The 24,161-nt window shown below is 39.5% G+C and overlaps 2 protein-coding genes across 2 annotated transcripts in view; one reads left to right on the top strand and one right to left on the bottom strand.

Annotated features, from left to right (window-relative positions):
- Positions 1-5,395, bottom strand: part of LOC131942015 (unconventional myosin-VI) — a 28,976-nt gene extending 23,581 nt beyond the window's left edge. The window contains exon 1 of the mRNA XM_059301673.1: positions 5,270-5,395. The gene's annotated coding sequence lies outside the window, so the exon portion shown is untranslated. The remainder of the gene's footprint in view (positions 1-5,269) is intronic.
- A 1,041-nt stretch (positions 5,396-6,436) lies between these two features.
- LOC131942026 (large ribosomal subunit protein bL19m) lies at positions 6,437-13,035 on the top strand. The gene is made up of 7 exons (XM_059301690.1): positions 6,437-6,534; positions 8,214-8,418; positions 8,520-8,644; positions 8,818-8,952; positions 9,325-9,512; positions 11,480-11,584; positions 12,729-13,035. Exons 1-7 carry the CDS (start codon positions 6,456-6,458, stop codon positions 12,891-12,893), a joined length of 1,002 nt encoding a protein of 333 aa, XP_059157673.1. The 5' UTR covers positions 6,437-6,455; the 3' UTR covers positions 12,894-13,035.
- The last annotated feature ends 11,126 nt before the right edge of the window (positions 13,036-24,161 follow it).

Genomic DNA, 24,161 nt, shown 5'->3' with positions numbered 1-24,161 from the left:
TATATATATATATATATATATATATATATATATATATATATATATATATATATATATATATATATATAGTATGGAATTTATATAGAAAATATATACTTTTAACACTGCCCCCCCCCCCCCGAATAAAGTCTGGAAGAAACACTGCTCACTAGGCATAAACATTTATTGCGAAAAAAAATTACTTTGCCCAATAGCTACGATGATCACGAAGGAATGCCATAGCCCTAGAATATTGCTTACACTGTGTGTAGAGCTGGTTGGCAAAAGTGTTCAGGTAGGTTCGGATCCCGTTGGGTTTGAAACTGCTGTCTCTACTTGGACTATTTTCTGTACCTTTGTCTACCCTTGGCGTTGAAATATCCCTTTCTGTTTATATTGCTATTTCAGTAACAACGCCTGCTTCCATCCCCCTCTACACGTTTAAACTGTGTAGATCCTAGCCTCAATGTTCTTGTTGTATTAAATCGATCTACACATGTGTCAGGTCAATGGCAACAACCTAGGTGTTGCTCTAAAAATAGTTACATCATAGCGTGTTTGTTCAAAGCTAGTAGCATCAGATGTGTACTGCACAAGTCATGCTTTAAATACCGGTACACATACCAAGTTATCTTAAGATCGTGATAAGTTAAGAAGCGAATGTGAAACCCACAGAACGAGCCTGTACACCAGCATGGCGTTAGACGTTCCCAAAAGCTCACAGATGTCGAGGCTTATCGACGGCTAAATGGAAATTGGATGCGATATGCAGGATATAAATATTGATAAAAAAAACACGCGCAGATAGCGCACTTAGCAGTCATAGGTTGGGGCGAGCGAGTATTGACTCATCAGCAGTCATAGGTTGGGGCGAGCGAGTATTGAATCATCAGCAGTCATAGGTTGGGGCGAGCGAGTATCAGCAGTCATAGGTTGGGGCGAGCGAGTATCAGCAGTCATAGGTTGGGGCGAGCGAGTATCAGCAGTCATAGGTTGGGGCGAGCGAGTATCAGCAGTCATAGGTTGGGGCGAGCGAGTATCAGCAGTCATAGGTTGGGGCGAGCGAGTATCAGCAGTCATAGGTTGGGGCGAGCGAGTATCAGCAGTCATAGGTTGGGGCGAGCGAGTATCAGCAGTCATAGGTTGGGCACTGGTAAAAATATATGTTTTCTATATAAATTCCATTTCGTTCATTTAGCAACAGAAGAAGGGGCTTAGTCACGAAGCCTCAAGATACTGAAAGTAAGCCTTGTTGAATACAGGACCATTTTTGCCCTTTAATCAAGACCAACACCAAAATAACGAAACAACATCCACATACAGTTTACATACCAAATGCCACGGATTTCCAAAAAGTGTTAACAATGTATATATAAAAAAAACTTTACCAACAGCACAACACAAATTGTGTGACATAACTCGCGAGTCTAACAGCTGAGATAAGACGAAAATACTGCCATAAACTGGAGGCCAAGGTGTCCCTACTTTTGTGACTAACTGGCAATAAAATTAGACACACATGTACACGTTACAGTTCACACTTTGCTGTTGTCTGAGTACACATCATCAACAGAGCAGTAGCGTACAACCGACAGTACCCTACAACAGACAGTGGTGATTGACTTACTTTAATTAACTAGTTCCAAAAGGAAATTATAACCACGGCCCAGGACATAACTAACACTTTATTACGATATTCTACCATAGCCACTAGACTTGTATTAGGATATTGTATAAGTCACTATACTTGTATTAGGATATTGTACAAGTCACTATACTTGTATTAGGATATTGTATAACAGCCACAGGACTTGTATTAGGATATTGTATAACAGCCACAGGACTTGTATTGTATAACAGCCACAGGACTTGTATTGTATAACAGCCACAGGACTTGTATTGTATAACAGCCACAGGACTTGTATTAGGATATTGTATTAGTCACTAGACTTGTATCAGGATATATTAGGATAATATATCAGACGTGTGTAGGTGAGGAGATTGATCCTGATGACGCTACAGGTATATCGCACCAAGGGAAAAAAACGATTCTACATCGATTAAAATGTAGGGTCTATAAATAGAGTAAAAGATAAGTTTTGTGGGAAGACTGAAGTAACTAAACAGGTCAGCAGTTACAGCACCTGTAAGACTGACAAATTTATAGGGATTGACAGGTTTATAAGGAATAACAGGTTTATAGGGACTTAAACAAGGTTAAAGTAAAGTTGATAGAAAATGACAAGTTTATAGGGATTGACAAGTGTGACAAGCTTATACGAGTTCTTCTTCTTCTTTTCTTCTTCTTCGTTCTTAATTTTTGGTGTTGGGAGGGATCGAGCCTTATCTGCCAGAGGGTTTGAACTAGAGACTTTTTTCGAATCACAATTAAGGATTACTTGTCAACTGGTTATGCGTCATTGAGGCCATTGACTCCGATTTCAGCCTGCTTTTCTTTTTGGATTTGCTTCCATAGCCTTTGTCCAACCAAGAACAAACTTCAAGGCAGCAGTTGTTAGAAGAGTGGCTGTCCCCAGCTAACGAGCCTCATCTGCCCGAGGGTTCGAACTCGAGACTTTTCGGTGTAGCAACCATGAGCTTTACCGACTCGACCACACCGACCCCGTATATATGAATTGACAAGTTTATAGGCATTGACGAGCCTCATCTGCCCGAGGGTTCGAACTCGAGACTTTTCGGTGTAGCAACCATGAGCTTTACCGACTCGACCACACCGACCCCGTATATATGAATTGACAAGTTTATAGGCATTGACAAGCAGTGTTTCTTTCAGACTTTTTTCTCCGGGGGGGGGGGGGGGTGGCATTTGAAATTTTCGGGGAGCGGACATTGTTAAAAATATATATTTTTAAAAATATAAATTCCATTTCGTTCGGGGTAGACTTTCTCCCCCCCCCCCCCCCCCCCCCCCCCAAAGAGATGCCTGGAAGAAACTCTGTTGAAAGGGACTGATGTAAAAAAAAAAAGTTTTAACTTTGGAAACAAATTTAGCTCTCAAATAACAAAAAACATTGCAAAGTTACAAAGATGCGTATTGCAAATAGCAATCAAGTTGTTTGCAGACATTGGTATAAATGAAAACATTCCAACAGTATTAAATTACTTTTCTAGATTACTGTCGCTAACTTCAGTGATAGCGGGGGGAGGGGGGGAGATTGAAGCGGGATTGAGGAAACTCTGTGGGGTGGATGTGTTGCTTTCGTTAATCGTTTGTAATAAAGCAGATTTGAGGTGGATGTGTAAAATGTGTTGTTTACGTTAGTCACGTGTGTTCTACATTGGTCACGTGTAAGTGTAATAAAGCAGCTGTTTAAAAAATGGTTCAACTGTAAGGGGAGAAATTTAACCAGGCTATTTAGAAAATGTGTGGTCAACATATTGACCCTGGTGACCTTGTCTAGAGGTCAGCGTGGTGACCTTGGCTGGTCTGGGTGTCAATAGGGCAGAGGAAAGTGATCAACAGAGCCTGGCAGCAGACATAAATAGTGGCTATATGGATCAGAAATCTAACTGCTGCCGAGACATTCAGGAGAAGTTGTGTCCCCTATATTTTAGTGAGGGTTGTGTCCCCTACATTTTGCTGAGAATTGTGTCCCCTACATTTTAGTGCGGGGTTGTGTCCCCTATATTTGGTCGATTGTTGTGTCCCGTATATTTGGCTGAGAGGTTGTGTCCCCTATACTTTGGTCAGTTGTTGTGTCCCCTACATTTTTAATGAGAGATTGTGTTCCCTACATTTTGGTGAGGGGTTGTAATCCCGGTATTTTGGTGAGGGGTTAATTGTCTTACATTTTAGGGAGGATTGTATCCCTTACTTTTTTCGTGAGGCGTTGTGTGTCCTACATTGGGTGAGAGGTTGTGTCCTTGCTTACATTGCTGTCCACATTGTCCTATAGACTGGTCATAGAATTGTGTACACGTCATGAGGTTGTGTACACGTCATGAGGTTGTGTACACGTCATGAGGTGTGTAGACTTGTATGTCATAGACACACTGACATGGAGAAATGTACACTAGTTCTGGTATGTTTGTATTGACAGTCCATGTAAACTTCATCCTTGTTTAAATTTGATACATGACCAGCATCCAGAATATACACAAGTAGAACTAACACCAGCTAACAGAGATGTTTCCACCTAACACCAGCTAACAGAGATGTTTCCACCTAACACTAGCCAGCGGCTACATGACATTACCCCCCCCCCCCCCCCGGAAATTACCCCTTGTCAATTACCCCCCCCCCCCTGAGGAATTACACCCCCCCCCCCCTCTCAAGTTAGAATCCTAACTCTAACTAGAATTCTATACCTATATACTACTTTAATCCAAACCTTAAGAAAAAGACCAAAACCTAAGCATCCACCTCAGCCTAAAACTTCACACAAAACCAAAACCAACGCTAGACATTGGTTTAAGCCTAACCCTAACCATAGCCCTAACTCTAACCCTGTCTGGAGGGGGGGTGTAATGTCCTACTGGGCGAGGGTTATTGACAGGGGGGTAATTACTCCGGGGGGGGGGGGGGTAATTGACAGGGGGAAATGCCCTGTTCCCCTAGCCAGCAGAGATGTTCCCAGCTAACTTCTCTGTTTTATACATAAATTTTATATATATATATATATATATATATATATATATATATATATATATATATATATATATATATATATATCTTTGAGTTGATCCAGTCCAACAAAGCAAACAAAAGCTTCCTGTGTTAGACGGTTTATGACCTGCTCAGTCATGTGTGACAGTACTGAAGGAAGAGGATTCTCCACACGAGTTTGTTGCACAATGGTGGGGCTGGGGGTCATGTCATTAAATGTAGGGCCGGGCTATTTGCATGGCCGTGACGATACAACATATGTGGAGCTATCCATTCTGACACAATAGCGTTGTCTGTATCAATGATCAACTTAACAATGGCTGTTAATTCCGTTTGATATAGGCCTACGTCTTTGGTCTATTTACATTTTTTAAACACCGGTCAAGAACACGCATACTAAAACACTTTTCAAAAACTCAACTCCTATTCCTTGCAATTATTTATAGATTCTAATTCTATTATTATTTTCATTCCTGAGGAATAGATCTAGATCTAGTACTAACCAGGGGCGACAACTCAATATTATTTATCTCTAGAAAATATCGATCTAAAATAACCGTTCCAGTTGAAACTAATGTCGCAGCTATTTTCTTTATATCATGTCTATAAATTACCGATGTCTCTATGTAAACAATAAGTGGCATAGATGAATAATCTACTCACGATAGGGGTCCCTGCTAGGCAGACGATATTGAAAGGAACTTGTAATTCACTGGAATTCTAGTCGCTGAATGTTGTCACACCTGTAACTGTTTCACAACCCCACCGGTTGGAAAAATGTAGCCTTCCGCCTCTCCATAGAAAAATAGGACCTTGCATCATTTATTATAAAATTAAAATAATTGAGCTTGTGTTGTGTTTGTTTAGAATTTTAGTTATACGAGTTTAATTTTTATATAGCATTTCAAATACTATTTGCCGCAATTTTTCATATTATGATTTAATTTTTTTTTAAAATTCCTACGCCATAGATTTACCTGTGTTCTTTCAAGAGCTTTGTAGGCGTGTCACTTAATGACATCATCGCACCGTTTCCGTAATGGTTCTATGCTGGAAGCAGCGGAATGAAACCGCATATGAACAAATTAAAAATTCGAATGCAATCTCAGTCGAGCAATGATGTAAATGTCCACGACGCATTTGTAGGTCCTACTCTATAAAAATTTTTTAAAGCAAGGTGCTTCCATTGGCTACTACCCCACCACAACACTGCTTCTTAAATTAAATCAAACTATAGTTACGTATTATACAAAGCATACTTTATGCACACACAATTAGTATAAAATATATTAACTTGTGCAAATCGTACATGAAAAATGAAAAGCTAACAAGTGCAGACGATTTCCACTTGTTGACAAATATTTGTTTTCAATTACTTTATAGATCCACCATATAGGCTATGTAAATAGTTTATAAATCTAGAATAAAGGATTATTTATTTAATAAAAGAGGATTGCATTACTTCTAAGCTAAGTTTAAGCCATGTATGCGCTTGATAAAAGTAGTCTATAGATCTAAGTCTCTAGAGTTGTGTAGGTTTCCATTCGGCCGATAAGGATTAGGTGATTAAGGGTAATAGACCAATAGTTGGTTTTATGAAAGATTATTGTTTTTAGATTATAAGGGTAACATTTAAAAAAAAAATACGTAAGCACTACCAATTTTGATTCAATTTTAGTATGAAAAATTTAATTATGCCAAAGTGCCTTAAGGATCATATTTTGGTGCATTTATAATATTTATCTAGCTCTAAATTCACCCTTATTCGGCCTAAATATGGGTAATACTTTTCCCGTGCGGAGGATTGTTTTGTTTCGGCAAAATACTTTTTAAAATATACAAGGGCAAGATGGCAGCCTCCATTTGTCATACTGCTCTTGTTTGGAAATCAATTTTACGAAAGCCATTGCTGTTAGGAATTAATTCATGTAAGCATAGTTCATTTTTAGTAGTTGGCTGAAGGCATAAAAATCTGTAAACTATTTTTCATATAGATCTAAAAATAAATGTATTGTATTCAAAAGAATAGTCTGACTGGACTGAGGCCTGAGGGTAAAACTCCATTTTAGCGTATTTTATTCTCTGCTTGTTTACCTCCAGTCGAGCGTATTTGATTATAATAACCGAAACACACCAAAACATTAGGAAAACACGATTTATATATGTGTATTGTATTTTTATTTTAACAAATGAATAAAAACAACAAAGAGACTGACTGAAATGCTTTGTAATTGTTTGTTGGTTACAAAAATACTAGAGATGCACACTTTGTACAATGTACGAATATCTAGATCTAAGTCATTCTAAGTGTTCCAATTTTCAACTAAACTGAATAAAAGTATTAAAAGGCACAAGTGGTCGTCCATAAATGACGTCACACTCGTAGGGGGGAGGGGGTCCATAATTTTGTGACGGTGTGTTATGAGGCGGAGGTTCAGATGGTGCAACGTCAGTTTTTTGCATTATAAAAAAGCAATGTTAGAAAATGAGTTTTAGACGTTATTTCACGTTTTAGAAAACAGTTTTAATAAATAGTAGGCCTAATAGGAGTTGATTAAAATACTAAAATAGTCTATGTTGACAGAGTTTTGACAAGATTTTAGAAAAATATCGATGTTTTAAAAAAAAATACCACACAAATAAAAAAGTCATTTTTTTTAAAATATTCACTTTTATTTATTTGTGAAAACAAAAATAAAATTCAAATAAATAAATCGTGTTTTCCTAATGTCAATGTTTTGGTGTGTTTCGGTTATTATAATAAAATACGCTCAACTGGAGGTAAACGACAAGCCGAGAATAAAATACGCTAAAATGGAGTTTTACCCAGTCTGAGTTTATGACTGTATGACCAGTGCTGCACTGCTGACTCTACGCTAGAGTTAGATCTAGAGTAGATTGTTAGAATAGATTTTTTAGGCACTAATTTTGAGGTTTTTACTAGATTAGAATATTAGATAGATTTAGTAATGTTCTAGGATGTCATGCTAGGTAGATCTAGGAGGATCTACTAATCTACTCTTAACTCAGCTCTTACTTAAAGTCTTAAAACTTTACTAGATCTAGATCTAGCTAGATCTACTACTAGATCTAGATCTATCTATTCTATATTCTAACAAGAGTTACAAGACTATTCTAAGATTCTTAGTTAGTAGACTAGTAGTTATTTTTTATTAAGTAGTTAGAATAGATAGGCCTATCTAAAAATTCCAGATCTAGAGTAGATATAGCTCTTTTTAGAATTTACTCATTACTAGCTGCGTTTATCTAACTCTATCCAATCCTATGTCTGAAGCCACTGGATTCACTGGAGTATGAACAATGAACTTTACTTTAACTTTACCCGTCAAATGTTGAGCGTTGACATAATTCTTGAATATTTAAAAAAAATTGAATGTAGAAAAGATATTTAAATAAATACAACCCTTGTGATCATTCTACTCCACTTGTTTGGTTAAAAGCTTTCTTCTTGCACTTTTTCCCCCACAGATGCTTCATTTAATAACAGTAAATCAACTGGCCTAATTGGAATATTTCCATTGTTGCGTAAAGTATGTGTTTTAATCTGTTGTTGATTTAATTATGTACAAATACAATGTTTCCACAGTGTCATGCAGTCATGTAAGTGTTGCACATAAAACTACACATGTAGTAAATTACAAACGCACAAGGGCAGAGGTCGACCTGGCCCTGCGTAAGAAGCCCAATTACCTTCATTATGATCTGGTTGACAAGTACAGGCATTCTCCCCTGCAGAAAGGGACGGAGAACATTGAAGTTGAATCTGAAACCACAGCACCTAGAGATTACAGGTGATTTGTTTGCTGGTAGCTTGGGATGAATCCTTTAGTTCGCTACACACAGTTGTTTGAGGATAAACTTAACTACATTATTTTTCTTTTTTCCTCCTTAGATTTATAATGCCTGAGTTTATGCCAAACCCAGACTTTAGGTATAGAGACAGAGTTCTAGAAAAGCTGGAGAGGCGAGATATGCTCAGGCGGAGAAATATCATTAACATCCCAGAGTTTTATGTTGGTCAGTTAAACATATTTTAAAATATTTATTAGTCGTAGAAACCTTCTGTAAAAACACTAGTTTGATCAGTCCTGTGCCATGTCATGAGATCTCCTTGAGTTTTTTTTTCTGTGTGTCATTTACAATGTGTTGAGTGAGTAAATTGTTGTTTTGACCCATTTGATTTGCTGCAGGTAGCATAATGGCAGTGACCATCTCTGACCCTCACAGTCCAGGCAAGACAAGCAGATTTGTTGGCCTTTGTATTGACAGAGGAGGCCATGGGCTCAGAGCTTTCTTTGTTCTCCGAAATATTGTTGATGGCCTTGGTAATTTGTTTCTCTTCATTTAAATGCCTCACATATCTTCTACAAGATTATTGAAAACCTCAATATTAACATTAACAATAAATAAAGCAGGAGTGATTTCACCTAAACTTCTTTCACTTTCAATGCTATCAGCTTTAGAAATGTTTTATTTATTATTTTTTAATACTTTAAATAGAATAGAGTCGCTTAGAAAAAAAGAATTGTGCACAAATTGAACTTATATGAAGTGTGCACAATTGAGCCAAAAATTACTAATTTATATAAGAAACCTGGATTGATTTTTAAGAAGTTAATTAAACATATAATTTAGTCACAAAGCATAGCTAATAGTTTTAGTGCTAATGAGCTGGGAACCCATGTTATCTTGTACAGGTGTTGAAATCAGGTACCTGATGTACAACCCAGTGGTCCACTCTATAGAAGTGTTGAAGCTGGAGAAGCGGTTGGATGACATGCTGTACTACCTGCGTGACTGCCCACCTGAACACAGCACCATCAGCTTTGACTTCTCACCTGTACCACTGTCCCGCGGGGCCCAAGTTCCTGTCAACCCCATCAAGGTCTGGCACCAGAAAACTTAGTGACTAGTAACTTAGTCCAGTTGTCATTGAGCTTACATAGATGTCTCTTCCTGTGTAGATCATTGAGCTTACATAGTTGTCTCTTCCTGTGTAGATCATTGAGCTTACATAGTTGTCATGTCTCTTCCTGTGTAGATCATTGAGCTTACATAGTTGTCATGTCTCTTCTTGTGTAGATCATTGAGCTTACATAGTTGTCATGTCTCTTCCTGTGTAGATCATTGAGCTTACAGAGTTGTCATGTCTCTTCCTGTGTAGATCATTGAGCTTACATAGTTGTCATGTCTCTTCTTGTGTAGATCATTGAGCTTACAGAGCATAGTTTAAAAATTTGTTGTAAATGACAACTAAGTATTGTCATGTCTCTTCCTGTGTAGATCATTGAGCTTACATAGTTGTCATGTCTCTTCCTGTGTAGATCATTGAGTATACAAAGCATAATTTTAAAAATGGTTTATAGCACTTGTTATGCAACAGCTATAGTTCTTGTGCAAGCACCAGACTTATTTATTAGCAACACAGATTTTACACCACTAGTGTTTACATTCTAAGTCTTAATAGTACTAATGTTTTATATCAACTGCAACAGGCAGTGTAATCAGTTGATATAAAAATGACACATAAAATCAAATGAAGACAACTGCGGGAATGGTGAATTCTTGTAGGGAAAGGGAGACTACCACTTCTAAAGGGAACTACAAAAAATGTCTCATTCTTATCCCAATATCAAATATTAAGTCTCATATTGCTATGTGTGTATCAAATATTAAGTCTCATATTGTTATGTATGTATCAAATATTAAGTCTCATATTGTTATGTGTGTATCAAATATTAAGTCTCATATTGTTATGTGTGTATCAAATATTAAGTCTCATATTGTTATGTGTGTATCAAATATTAAGTCTCATTGTTATGTGTGTATCAAATATTAAGTCTCATATTGTTATGTGTGTATCAAATATTAAGTCTCATATTGTTATGTGTGTATCAAATATTAAGTCTCATATTGTTATGTGTGTATCATATATTAAGTCTCATATTGTTATGTGTGTATCAAATATTAAGTCTCATATTGTTATGTGTGTATCAAATATTAAGTCTCATATTGTTATGTGTGTATCAAATATTAAGTCTCATATTGTTATGTGTGTATCAAATATTAAGTCTCATATTGTTATGTGTGTATCAAATATTAAGTCTCATATTGTTATGTGTGTATCAAATATTAAGTCTCATATTGTTATGTGTGTATCAAACATTAAGTCTCATATTGTTATGTGTGTATCAAATATTAAGTCTCATATTGTTATGTGTGTATCAAATATTAAGTCTCATATGGTTATGTGTGTATCAAATATTAAGTCTCATATTGTTATGTGTGTATCAAATATTAAGTCTCATATTGTTATGTGTGTATCAAATATTAAGTCTCATATTGTTATGTGTATCAAATATTAAGTCTCGTATTGTTATGTGTGTATCAAATATTAAGTCTCATATTGTTATGTGTGTATCAAACATTAAGTCTCATATTGTTATGTGTGTATCAAATATTAAGTCTCATATTGTTATGTGTGTATCAAATATTAAGTCTCATATTGTTATGTGTGTATCAAATATTAAGTCTCATATTGTTATGTGTGTATCAAATATTAAGTCTCATATTGTTATGTGTATCAAACGTCACAGTGGTGTTGATCCAGCTTTGAACACATCAGGACATGGTCAGAGTGTTAATGGCTTCTCAATGGTTAATTTTTGTTCCATTGTTTCAGGTCAAGTTGAATCCTAAATTTTTGTTTGTTCCAGGTCAAGTTGAATCCTAAATTTTTGTTTGGTCAAGTTGAATCCTAAATTTTTATTGTTCCAGGTCAAGTTAAATCCTAAATTTTTGTTTGTTCCATTGTTTCTGGTCAAGTTGAATCCTAAATTTTTATTGTTCCAGGTCAAGTTAAATCCAAAACCTTGGGACACAAGATGGGAGCGATTCAATTTCCAGGGCATTGAGCCCATAGACATGAACAAAAGAATGATAAGACGACTCTCAAAGGTATTTGTAACATGAAGGAATGGTGTCTAGAGACTATAGAATTTTTTACAATCTATATATATAATTCTCTTCTGGGAGACACTAGAAAACAAGCTGTAAACGCGCGCCCTACCACCCCTACATGATATTAGTGAGCTGTGTTCACTCTAAATGTTTACAAGCAGAGCTGGGTTTAGTGACGACTATTAGGGGCAGATAGTTTAGTTTGAAATGATTTTAAACGTTGGGGGGGGGGGGGGGGGGGGGGGGTTATGGTCCTTAACGAGCTACTTATAGTGTTTTAAAGAAATATTTTCAGTGTCAGCGTTGGTACTGTCGAATTCACAAATTATGAACTACTGAAAAGTAGAAAAAACAACAACTAAATAGCGGCGTATGTTATGCCGCGGGCCGGCTCGTTATTTATAATGTAAGGGGTTGTCATGGTCAGATCATGTAAAGCTCACAGTTGCTAAACCAAGAAGTCCCAAGTTGGAACACCTGGGCAGATAGCTGGGAAAATCTGAGTCAGCTGCCTACATTGTGTAATAGTTAATTGTGTTGGAAGAAATCAGGTTATTCCAACATTAAGAACAAAGAAGATTTAGAATGTCATGACTAAAGCGGACATCTCAAAGGATAACCTCATGATTGTGAATAAGTTTTAGAACAGGTTTGGACTTGTTAGGTGTAAATTATCTCTTCTGTGCCCAAACTCGCATCAGACCTTACAGATTTAAAAACAAATATTTTTCCATTTTCCTTGCAGCTATATCTTGTCCATTTCTCCATTCTGTGCCCCACTGTAAAGATTTTAAAATAATGTTTTGCCATGTTTCAAACATTTCTCCATTCTGTGCCCCACTGTAAAGATTTTAAAATAATGTTTTGCCATGTTTCAAACATTTCTCCATTCTGTGCCCCACTGTGAAGATTTTAAAATAATGTTTTGCCATGTTTCAAACATTTCTCCATTCTGTGCCCCACTGTGAAGATTTTAAAATAATGTTTTGCCATGTTTCAAACATTTCTCCATTCTGTACCCCACTGTAAAGATTTTAAAATAATGTTTTGCCATGTTTCAAACATTTCTCCATTCTGTACCCCAAGCGCCACTGTAAAGATTTTAAAATAATGTTTTGCCATGTTTCGTATATTCTTCCAGTTCCAGTCACGAAAACCCTGGCTAGAAAAGGACATCATGGTAGATTATCGCAAGAAGGTGAATGAAGAGGAGGAGGAGAGCATCATGGCGGAAGTGTACAAAGAAAAACAAATAATTGACTCCAAGAGCAAGTTGTCTAAAGCTGTAATGAGGAAGAAAAAATAAAATGTTAGTCAGGCATGGAATGGGAGATTGTTCTTGTACACATATGGCCTGATGATTTGTAGGGGAGGGGTCTGAAAAGATTTGATTTTAGACTGGCGAGGTTTTGTCCATGTCGTTATCAATAAACACAATGCCTGGAATGTGAATGAAAAAATTAGAAAATACAAATATTTTGATAACGTGCTAAATAATTAAATATAGGGTTGATTAGCCTAAACTCTACAAACAGGCCAGCAGTAAAAAGTTGTGTGATTTTCACATCACCAGAAACCTGTAACTCTTAGGGTAGGAGAGAGACTGAATGTCATGTGTTTGACTGTACCATTTTTGTCATTTTGAAATTCTTGTCAATAAAATGTAATATTTATATCAACAGCTTGTGTTTAGCTTTATTTGCAACCTTTGTGACAGGTTTAACTTATGACAGATTGTGACAGGTTTAACTTATGACAGTTTGTATCAGGTTTAACTTATGATAGATGTGTATCAGGTTTAACTTGTGACAGGTTTAACTTATGACAGGTTTAACTTATAATAAATTGTGACAGGTTTAACTTATGACAGACTGTGACAGGTTTAACTTGTGACAGGTTGTGACAATCTGTGACATACTATGTTGTAGCTTGTGATGAACTATAAGTTGTCTAACTGCCAACCTGTCAATGTTTGAATATAGTTCACTTTTGACACAAGCAACTTGGAGCCTAGGAAATGATAGCACACCAAGGACTTGTGTTATGTGTTACAAGCCTAGGAAATGATAGCACACCAAGGACTTGTGTTATGTGTTACAAGCCTAGGACATGATAGCACACCAAGGACTTGTGTTACAAGCCTAGGAGATGATAGCACACCAAGGACTTGTGTTACAAGCCTAGGAAATGATAGCACACCAAGGACTTGTGTTATGTGTTACAAGCCTAGGAAATGATAGCACACCAAGGACTTGTGTTATGTGTTACAAGCCTAGGAAATGATAGCACACCAAGGACTTGTGTTATGTGTTACAAGCCTAGGAAATGATAGCACACCAAGGACTTGTGTTATGTGTTACAAGCCTAGGAAATGATAGCACACCAAGGACTTGTGTTACGTGTTACAAGCCTAGAAATGATAGCACATCAAGGACTTGTGTTATGTGTTACAAGCCTAGGACATGATAGCACACCAAGGACTTGTGTTATGTGTTACAAGCCTAGGAAATGATAGCACACCAAGGACTTGTGTTATGTGTTACAAGCCTAGGAAATGATAGCACACCAAGGACTTGTGTTACGTGTTACAAGCCTAGAAATGATAGCACATCAAGGACTTGTGTTATGTGTTACAAGCCTAGGGAATGATAGCACACCAAGGACTTGTGTTACAAGCCTAGGAAATGATAGCACACCAAGGACTTGTGTTACTAGACAACGCTTCCATCCACATGCTTCTAAAAACAACTCCCTGAATATTTGAGAAGCAGACGACAAAGGGGAGCTAATCGCGCGCGGGCCGCCAGTGACAGACACGCAGTCAGCGACAGACATGACACAAGCAGTCCGGGCGTCTCACTTGGTCATCTCTCCCTGAACGCCTGGCATGGTTTGGTCTGGCCGCCCCTCCCCGTCTAATTTAGCCCCACTCCCCGCCTAGATGGCAGTCTCCGGGCTTCCATTCGTTTCTAGGCCCGTGTCATCGTTCGAACCGTTCCCACGTATTTTTTTCTCAAGGCAAACCAAGCCACGCATTTAAATCAAGTGGCGCTTGTTGACAAAGCTAACAGCCAGATATCATTGGGCGCTGGCTGTTAACTTGGGCGCTGGCTGTTAACTTGGCCAAGGCCAAGGCCATGCTGGTATAGCTCAGTCCGTCACAGACCTGCCAAGTTGTATAGAGCTATAGATCTGCTGACAAGTTGTATAGAGCTGTAGATCTGCTGACAAGTTGTATATAGCTATAGATCTGCTAGAGTAGCTCGAGCTCTCGAGGCTAATTTGATCCAATTTGTTGGTCTTTTTCTGGTGCATCTGGCACAGTTGTGTTCATGGGATACACCGGAACCTAGCCAAGGGAAGCCACTCGTCATCAGGTGAGATAACTCCGTTCATGATGTGAATAGCTGCCCCTTATTATATTAAATGTGATAGCTGCCCCTTATTATATTAAATGTGATAGCTGCCCTTTATTATATTAAATGTGATAGCTGCCCTTTATTATATTAAATGTGATAGCTGCCCTTTATTATAGTAAATGTGATAGCTGCCCTTTATTATATTAAATGTGATAGCTGCCCTTTATTATATTAAATGTGATAGCTGCCCTTTATTATATTAAATGTGATAGCTGCCCTTTATTATATTAAATGTGATAGCTGCCCTTTATTATATTAAATGTGATAGCTGCCCTTTATTATATTAAATGTGATAGCTGCCCCTTATTATATTAAATGTGATAGCTGCCCCTTATAAAATTAAATGTGATAGCTGCCCTTTATTATATTAAATGTGATAGCTGCCCTTTATTATATTAAATGTGATAGCTGCCCCTTATAAAATTAAATGTGATAGCTGCCCCTTATATTTTAAATGTGATAGCTGCCCCTTATAAAATTAAATGTGATAGCTGACAGCTTTGCATGTTACATCTGGTGGTCTTTTCAGTGTTCATTAAATATTATTGGTGGTATTTTCAGGGGGTTTTAAAATATTACTGGTGCTATTTTCAGGGGGCTTTATCATAAAATGTTGCTGGTGGTATTTTCAGGGGGCTTTATCATAAAATGTTGCTGGTGGTATTTTCAGGGGGTTTTATCATAAAATGTTGCTGGTGGTATTTTCATGGGGCTTTATCATAAAATGTTGCTGGTGGTATTTTCAGGGGGCTTTATCATAAAATGTTGCTGGTGGTATTTTCATGGGGCTTTATCATAAAATGTTGCTGGTTGTATTTTCAGGGGGCTTTAAAATATTACTGGTGCTATTTTCAGGGGGCTTTATCATTAAATGTTGCTGGTGGTATTTTCAGGGGGCTTTATCATAAAATATTACTGGTGGTAATTTCAGAGTTCACTTGTTATTTGCAATGGGCTAACAATACCAGGCCAGTAAAGGGAGACTACTCTCGTTTAAAAAGGGGGAATTACCCTAGCCAAAGAGAGATAACAATCAGAGAGATCAACTAAAAGAACAAACAAACCTTGGTGATTGTTATCCCAGCTGATCAATAACAACCAATCGTAATCAAACGTCTGCCGTCATTAGTGGCTCCATCGTCCGCACGTGACAGGAAACAGTGGAGCTGTTTGACCAGTCAGGTGGGCTGTAGCCCTATCAACACCTCCACTCTGGTGGGCTGTAGCCCTATCAACACTTCCACTCTGGTGGGCTGTAGCCCTATCAACACCTCCACTCTGGTGGGCTGTAGCCCTATCAACAGGTCCACTCTGGTGGGCTGTAGCCCTATCAACACCTACACTCTGGTGGGCTGTAGCCCTATCAACACCTCCACTCTGGTGGGCTGTAGCCCTATCAACACCTCCACTCTGGTGGGCTGTAGCCCTATCAACACTTCCACTCTGGTGGGCTGTAGCCCTATCAACACCTCCACTCTGGTGGGCTGTAGCCCTATCATCACTCGCACTGTTGATAGTGGGCTGTAGCCCTATCAACACCTCCACTCTGGTGGGCTGTAGCCCTATCAACACCTCCACTATTGCTGGTGGGCTGTAGCCCTATCATCACTCGCACTGTTGATAGTGGGCTGTAGCCCTATCAACACCTCCACTCTGGTGGTCTGTAGCCCTATCAACACCTCCACTCTGGTGGTCTGTAGCCCTATCAACAACTCCACTCTGGTGGGCTGTAGCCCTATCAACACTTCCACTCTGGTGGGCTGTAGCCCTATCAACACTTCCACTCTGGTGGGCTGTAGCCCTATCAACACCTCCACTCTGGTGGGCTGTAGCCCTATCAACACCTCCACTCTGGTGGGCTGTAGCCCTATCATCACTCGCACTGTTGATAGTGGGCTGTAGCCCTATCAACACCTCCACTCTGGTGGGCTGTAGCCCTATCGACACTTCCACTCTGGTGGGTTGTAGCCCTATCAACACCTCCACTCTGGTGGGCTGTAGCTCTATCATCACTCGCACTGTTGATAGTGGGCTGTAGCCCTATCAACACCTCCACTCTGGTGGGCTGTAGCCCTATCGACACTTCCACTCTGGTGGGCTGTAGCCCTATCAACACCTCCACTGTTGCTGGAAGGTTGTAGCCAACACTTTATACTAGCACTAAGCACCAATCACCGACAAGCTGATCCACCAGAAATATGGATCACGTGTACTACCTAAATAAATGTTACTCACAGTCTACTCACGGTCTATTCACAGTCTACTCACGGTCTATTCACAGTCTACTCACGGTCTATTCACAGTCTACTCGGCAATAAAAATGTTACTAACGGTCTATTCACAGTCTACTCGGCAATAAAAATGTTGGAAATGTCAAGTGGGACTTTCTCACTCACTACGGTTTGTTCCTACTTGGTGTAGCTTATTCTCAAATGGCGCGGTATATTTAAATTTGTGTATTATGTTCCAACAGAGCATAATGTTCTTACATAGTGTAGAATGTTCCCACTCTGTGTACTTACCATGTTCTCATTTGGTGCAGAAAATTCTCCTATTTATTGTAGCCTTCAAGTGTCACGTTATCTGCGCCCGAACAAACAAAAAACCAAAACACGACCCACTAATATAAACATTTATGCTAATTTATCCTGCTTTGACGCGTATCCCATCAACAAATTGTAATTTTTTTTTATAATTTCGATGAAATATTGCCAGAAATATATTCAGTGGCCATTTTATGATCATTGAATTTTGTCACAAAAACTTGGGTAGCTGCTATTTAAGTACGTGCGTAAGGTGGGTAGTGTTATCAATCAGTGGGCCTGACATGTGCATTTAGACCATCAATCATTGGCCCTAGACAATTAGGCCATCAATCATTGGCCCTAGATATTTAGGCCATCAATCATTGGCCCTAGACATTTAGGCCATCAACCATTGACCCTATACATTTAGGGTATCAATCATTGGCCCTAGACATTTAGGCCATCAATCAGTGGCCCTTACATTTAGGCCATCAACCATTGGCCCTAGACATTTAGGCCATCAATCATTGGCCCTATACATTTGGGCCATCAATCATTGGCCCTATACATTTGGGCCATCAATCATTGGCCCTATACATTTGGGCCATCAATCGTTGGCCCTAGCACGTGCATTTAGTTAAGAGGACATGGTAGTCTGTGGTGTAGGACAGGGTCATAAATAAATTTAAAAAAAAACTTCCGCTTTATGCGTCAACACGTTGCCAAACAATGCAGAACATGTGCATAACAAGTACTAATTAACCTGTAATTAATAATTGACAGTAATTGGGTTAGATGCATCAAGCACAGTATTATCTAAACATAAAATCTTATAGAATTTGAAATTCTTTTGATTTATTTACAGCAGTTTTGCCCTACTGTCACTCTGGCCGCCATTGTTGTCTGACTCATGTCACGTGACACGGTGCTAATGGTAAACAAAGGGCAGAGCATTCATTTGTTGCGTCGTCTCAAAACAAAAGGGGAGATCATGAATAATTGTGTACCTTGTGTCGAGTGTGAACTGGGTAGCCGTGTGCAGGTTTGGATGTAGTAGCCACTGGTCATACTATTCAAGTAGTCTGTCTACTCACAGTCTATTCACAGACTACTCACAGTCTATTCACAGACTACTCACAGTCTACTCACAGTCTACTCACAGTCTCTTCACAGACTACTCACAGTCTACTCACAGTCTATTCACAGACTACTCACAGTCTATTCACAGACTACTCACAGTCTACTCACAGTCTCCTGTAAACAACAACAAAATCTCCTCGCTAAACTCATGTCAACATGTGCTTCTAGCTCTACAGAATGACGTCATAGCACCGTTAGAACCGTTAGGTTACACGACTGAAGAATGCCGGGAAAACGTGCAGTTATCTTCCGACCGCGTCATTTCCGGCTTGTACAGGGGGGGGTAGGGGGGGGGGGGGGTGCAGACGTGTAGCAAGGCCTGGACACACTATCAGCGTGTAAGAGTGAATCAGCAAGTCTTCTTGACGTATGGGTGGCACTTTAAGTTGTGTGTGGTTGACCACCACATGTGGGTGACCACATTATGCCATGTAGGTGACCAGTTCTAGATATTACATATGATCAGTCATACAGTCAGTGGTGTCATACATTACTTTGGTGTCATACAGTCAATGGTGTCATACAGTCAATGGTGTCATACAGTCAGTGGTGTCATACAGTCAATAATGTCATACAGTCAATGGTGTCATACAGTCAATAATGTCATACAGTCAATGGTGTCATACAGTCAATGGTGTCATACAGTCAATGGTGCCATACAGTCATTGATGTCATACAGTCAATGGTGTCATAAGTCAATGGTGTCATACAGTCAATGGTGTCATAAGTCAATGGTGTCATACAGTCAATAATGTCATACAGTCATTGGTGTCAGTCGATGGTGTCATACAGTCAATAATGTCATACAGTCAATGGTGTCATACAGTCAATGGTGTCATAAGTCAATGGTGTCATACAGTCAATAATGTCATACAGTCATTGGTGTCAGTCAATGGTGTCATACAGTCAATGGTGTCATAAAGTCAATGGTGTCATTAGTTTCCCCTGAATGGGTTTGTACAACAACTCGTATTGAAGTCGCTAGAGGCTTAAAGTCACTCAAGTTAAATTAGAACTAATTAGGCAATTAGTGATCATACACCAGCAAGTGGTGATACAGGTTAGTTCGATAAGATCGATTACATGTCTGCTGCAAGTACAGGTCAGCAAGTTGTTCTGAGCAGTGGAACGTTGGGGGTGGGGAAGGGGGGAAGGGGAGGAGAGTTTGGCTAGAGTCCCGATTCATTAGTGTAAATATAATTATTAGCCACGGTCCAAATCTTAACCAAAACGATAACCCTAACCCTAACCCTAGCCATAACTCTAGCTCCAATGCTAACCCTAACGCTAACCCTAACAAACCCAACAGTGTAAAAACCTCAAGACGCCCCGCAACCTTATACACCGCTCCTTGTAAGAATCGGCAGAAAATCAAGTATGTATCCAGTTGAACCTGGGTTTAACACCCACCCCCGCACCCACCCCCTCGACCAGAGTATCTGGTTTTGTTATATTTGCATTTTCTATTTTACGAAAAAAAAATGTCGCCGAGCTGCCAAAAGCCGGAAGTAGTTTCATGTGAGGTCAATCTGCGCACGTCCAGGGGTCACTGGGTTTACAGAACAAACATGGGCATTTGGTGCTGCCCAGGGATGGCTCGACCACTGGGTTTACAGAACATGGGCATTTGGTGCTGCCCAGGGATGGCTCGACCACTGGGTTTACAGAACATGGGCATTTGGTGCTGGTCAGGGATAGGTCAACCACTGGGTTTACAGAACATGGGCATTTGGTGCTGCCCAGGGATGGCTCAACCACTGGGTTTACAGAACATGGGCATTTGGTGCTGCCCAGGGATAGGTCAACCACTGGGTTTACAGAACATGGGCATTTGGTGCTGCCCAGGGATAGGTCAACCAGTGGGTTTACAGAACATGGGCATTTGGTGCTGGTCAGGGATAGGTCAACCACTGGGTTTACAGAACATGGGCATTTGGTGCTGCCCAGGGATAGGTCAACCACTGGGTTTACAGAACATGGGCATTTGGTGCTGCCCAGGGATAGGTCAACCACTGGGTTTACAGAACATGGGCATTTGGTGCTGCCCAGGGATGGCTCAACCACTGGGTTTACAGAACATGGGCATTTGGTGCTGCCCAGGGATAGGTCAACCACTGGGTTTACAGAACATGGGCATTTGGTGCTGCCCAGGGATAGGTCAACCAGTGGGTTTACAGAACATGGGCATTTGGTGCTGGTCAGGGATAGGTCAACCACTGGGTTTACAGAACATGGGCATTTGGTGCTGCCCAGGGATAGGTCAACCAGTGGGTTTACAGAACATGGGCATTTGGTGCTGCCCAGGGATAGGTCAACCAGTGGGTTTACAGAACATGGGCATTTGGTGCTGCCCAGGGATAGGTCAACCAGTGGGTTTACAGAACATGGGCATTTGGTGCTGCCCAGGGATGGCTCAACCACTGGGTTTACAGAACATGGGCATTTGGCGGTGGTCAGGGATGGCTCAACCAGTGGGTTTACAGAACATGGGCATTTGGTGCTGCCCAGGGATGGCTCAACCACTGGGTTTACAGAACATGGGCATTTGGCGCTGCCCAGGGATGGCTCAACCACTGGGTTTACAGAACATGGGCATTTGGCGCTGCCCAGGGATGGCTCAACCAGTGGGTTTACAGAACATGGGCATTTGGTGCTGCCCAGGGATGGCTCAACCACTGGGTTTACAGAACATGGGCATTTGGCGCTGCCCAGGGATGGCTCAACCAGTGGGTTTACAGAACATGGGCATTTGGTGCTGCCCAGGGATGGCTCAACCACTGGGTTTACAGAACATGGGCATTTGGCGCTGCCCAGGGATGGCTCAACCAGTGGGTTTACAGAACATGGGCATTTGGCGCTGCCCAGGGATGGCTCAACCAGTGGGTTTACAGAACATGGGCATTTGGCGCTGCCCAGGGATGGCTCAACCAGTGGGTTTACAGAACATGGGCATTTGGTGCTGCCCAGGGATGGCTCAACCACTGGGTTTACAGAACATGGGCATTTGGCGCTGCCCAGGGATGGCTCAACCAGTGGGTTTACAGAACATGGGCATTTGGTGCTGCCCAGGGATGGCTCAACCACTGGGTTTACAGAACATGGGCATTTGGCGCTGCCCAGGGATGGCTCAACCAGTGGGTTTACAGAACATGGGCATTTGGCGCTGCCCAGGGATGGCTCAACCAGTGGGTTTACAGAACATGGGCATTTGGCGCTGCCCAGGGATGGCTCAACCAGTGGGTTTACAGAACATGGGCATTTGGTGCTGCCCAGGGATAGGTCAACCAGTGGTTCGGGGTGTAGAAGTCATAGGATGACAACAGATAACAGATAGGTCATTGCGGTGTTTGATGGCGTTGGTCGCCAAATGTGTATATATATATATATATATGTATATATATATATATATATATATATATATATATATATATATATATATATATATATATATATATATATATATATATATATATATATATATATATATATATGTATATATATATATATATATATGTATATATATATATATATATATATATATATATATATATATATATATATATATATATATGTATATATATATATATATATATATATATATATATATATATATATATATATATATATATATATATGTATATATGTGTGTGTGTGTGTATTTGTGTGTGTGTGTATTTCGGTCCAAACTTACATAGTTGCAAATTTACGTAGGTGGAATTTCCCCAGATGCAAATTCACATATGTCGAAATTTACTCAGGTCCAATTTGACCCAGGACCAATTTACATATTTACAATAGCTGCTCACGGAGCGGCACTACTTATCTGACATCCGTTCAACCAAAGGTCATCCGGGAACAAAGGTCATGTGGGACAAAGGTCGATAGTAGGTCTTTAACGTGAGAAAATATTCTCAGAGCTAAGTTGATGCTGTATGTCCACATCAGTGCTTTAAATTTAGCGTGTATCGCAGCAAAAACTCAACAATAAATACATAAGTTCCATTCATCAGGTTCTCATCTACAAACTAGGGGAAAAATATTTTTAAATTCTCGAGATACGGAAACCCGATTAGCACTTAACCGACAAGTTTTGAAACGTTGTTTACTTTTTGTTACTATAGCAACGACCGCCATTAATACAGCAACTGAAACAAGCTAGCCTGTAGAAGACAACACATTTGTGAGATCAATTGCAGAAAAATCTATTCTGTTTATCCCAAACAACGCTCTGTCATTTGACGGTAGACTTAATTCTGTGTGCCAGTGTTTTCTATCTATATCTTCTATCTGTGTATTTACCATAGCCAATGTTTTCTATCTATATCCTCTGTATCTTAGCGCCACAAAAGACAAGGGCGGTAACTGTCGTGTAAACTGGGAGGAAATACAAGCCATTGATCTATACTTGTTGGAGACAAACAACAGCCATTTTAAAAAAAAAAACGAATTACAAATTAACGCGATCACATTTTAATGAACACAAGTATCACATTTCGATGTATCGTCTTTTATCAATTAAATGTATTGTCTGTCGGTGTGTGTGTAGGCGTGTGTGTGTGTGTGTGTTTAGGTGTAGGTGTGTGTGTGTGGTGTGTTAGAGTGATTCATCTACCACATCGTTCAAACAGGAATTACGCAATCAACTACATTTTAATGTCGACATTTCATCATTTATTTCATTTTCAGTGATCGAGTGAAAGCTTTAAAATTATTTATTATGATTGAGTCTTGCGATTTTAAAAAAATCTATAAAATTCAATCATTGCTACCTTTTCATATAATGATAATGTTTTTTAAAGTACTCCTACTCATAGAGTTCGACTCTGGGGACGATTCGCTCAAATGACAAGACAGTTATCAGTCGTTATTTTAAGAGAAGTTTCTAGACTTTCATAAGCTATGCACTATAACTGGTACTAAGACATCGAGACAGGCACTAGATCTATATCTGGTACTGACACAACGACAGGCACTATAAAAAACAGAAAGGTTGAAATGCAATTTAATAATCATGTCGAGTTTTAGACACTAAACGAACAGACAGTTCCCCACCCTACAATGGAACTATAATCTCTCCCGTCGCTAAACAATCTCAGACAAGGGCGATAACTTCTATCGGTCATTCGATCTAATTACCAGGCGGAGCTTTGAGTGGATCGTTGTCCTTAATTCCCCACTTTTACAACAATTTCTTGCATAGATCACCTAAATATCGACAAGGCGATCACTTGATTCCTCGGTGTCAGTCATTCTAAAAAAAAAAAAACACTAAGGAGCTTTCGAATTTTGAAGTCAAATTTGAATTAAAAATTGAAGTTCGTTTTTGGAAATCGGCCACATATCCGTCAAGTTTATCCTTCTGACCAGTGTTTCTTCCAGACTTTTTTCTCCGGGGGGGCACTTGAAATTTTCGGGGGGGGGGGGGGGGGGGGCGGTAGACTTTCTTCGGGGGGGGGGGGGCGGACAATGTTAAAAGTATATATTTTCTAT

The sequence above is a fragment of the Physella acuta genome, unplaced genomic scaffold (genome assembly GCF_028476545.2).
Source record: "Physella acuta isolate Inbredline_101_S28 unplaced genomic scaffold, ASM2847654v3 ptg000381l, whole genome shotgun sequence".
NCBI lineage: Eukaryota > Metazoa > Mollusca > Gastropoda > Physidae > Physella > Physella acuta.
Note: the sequence above shows the minus strand (reverse complement) of the source record. Positions and strands in the feature narration are given on the sequence as shown.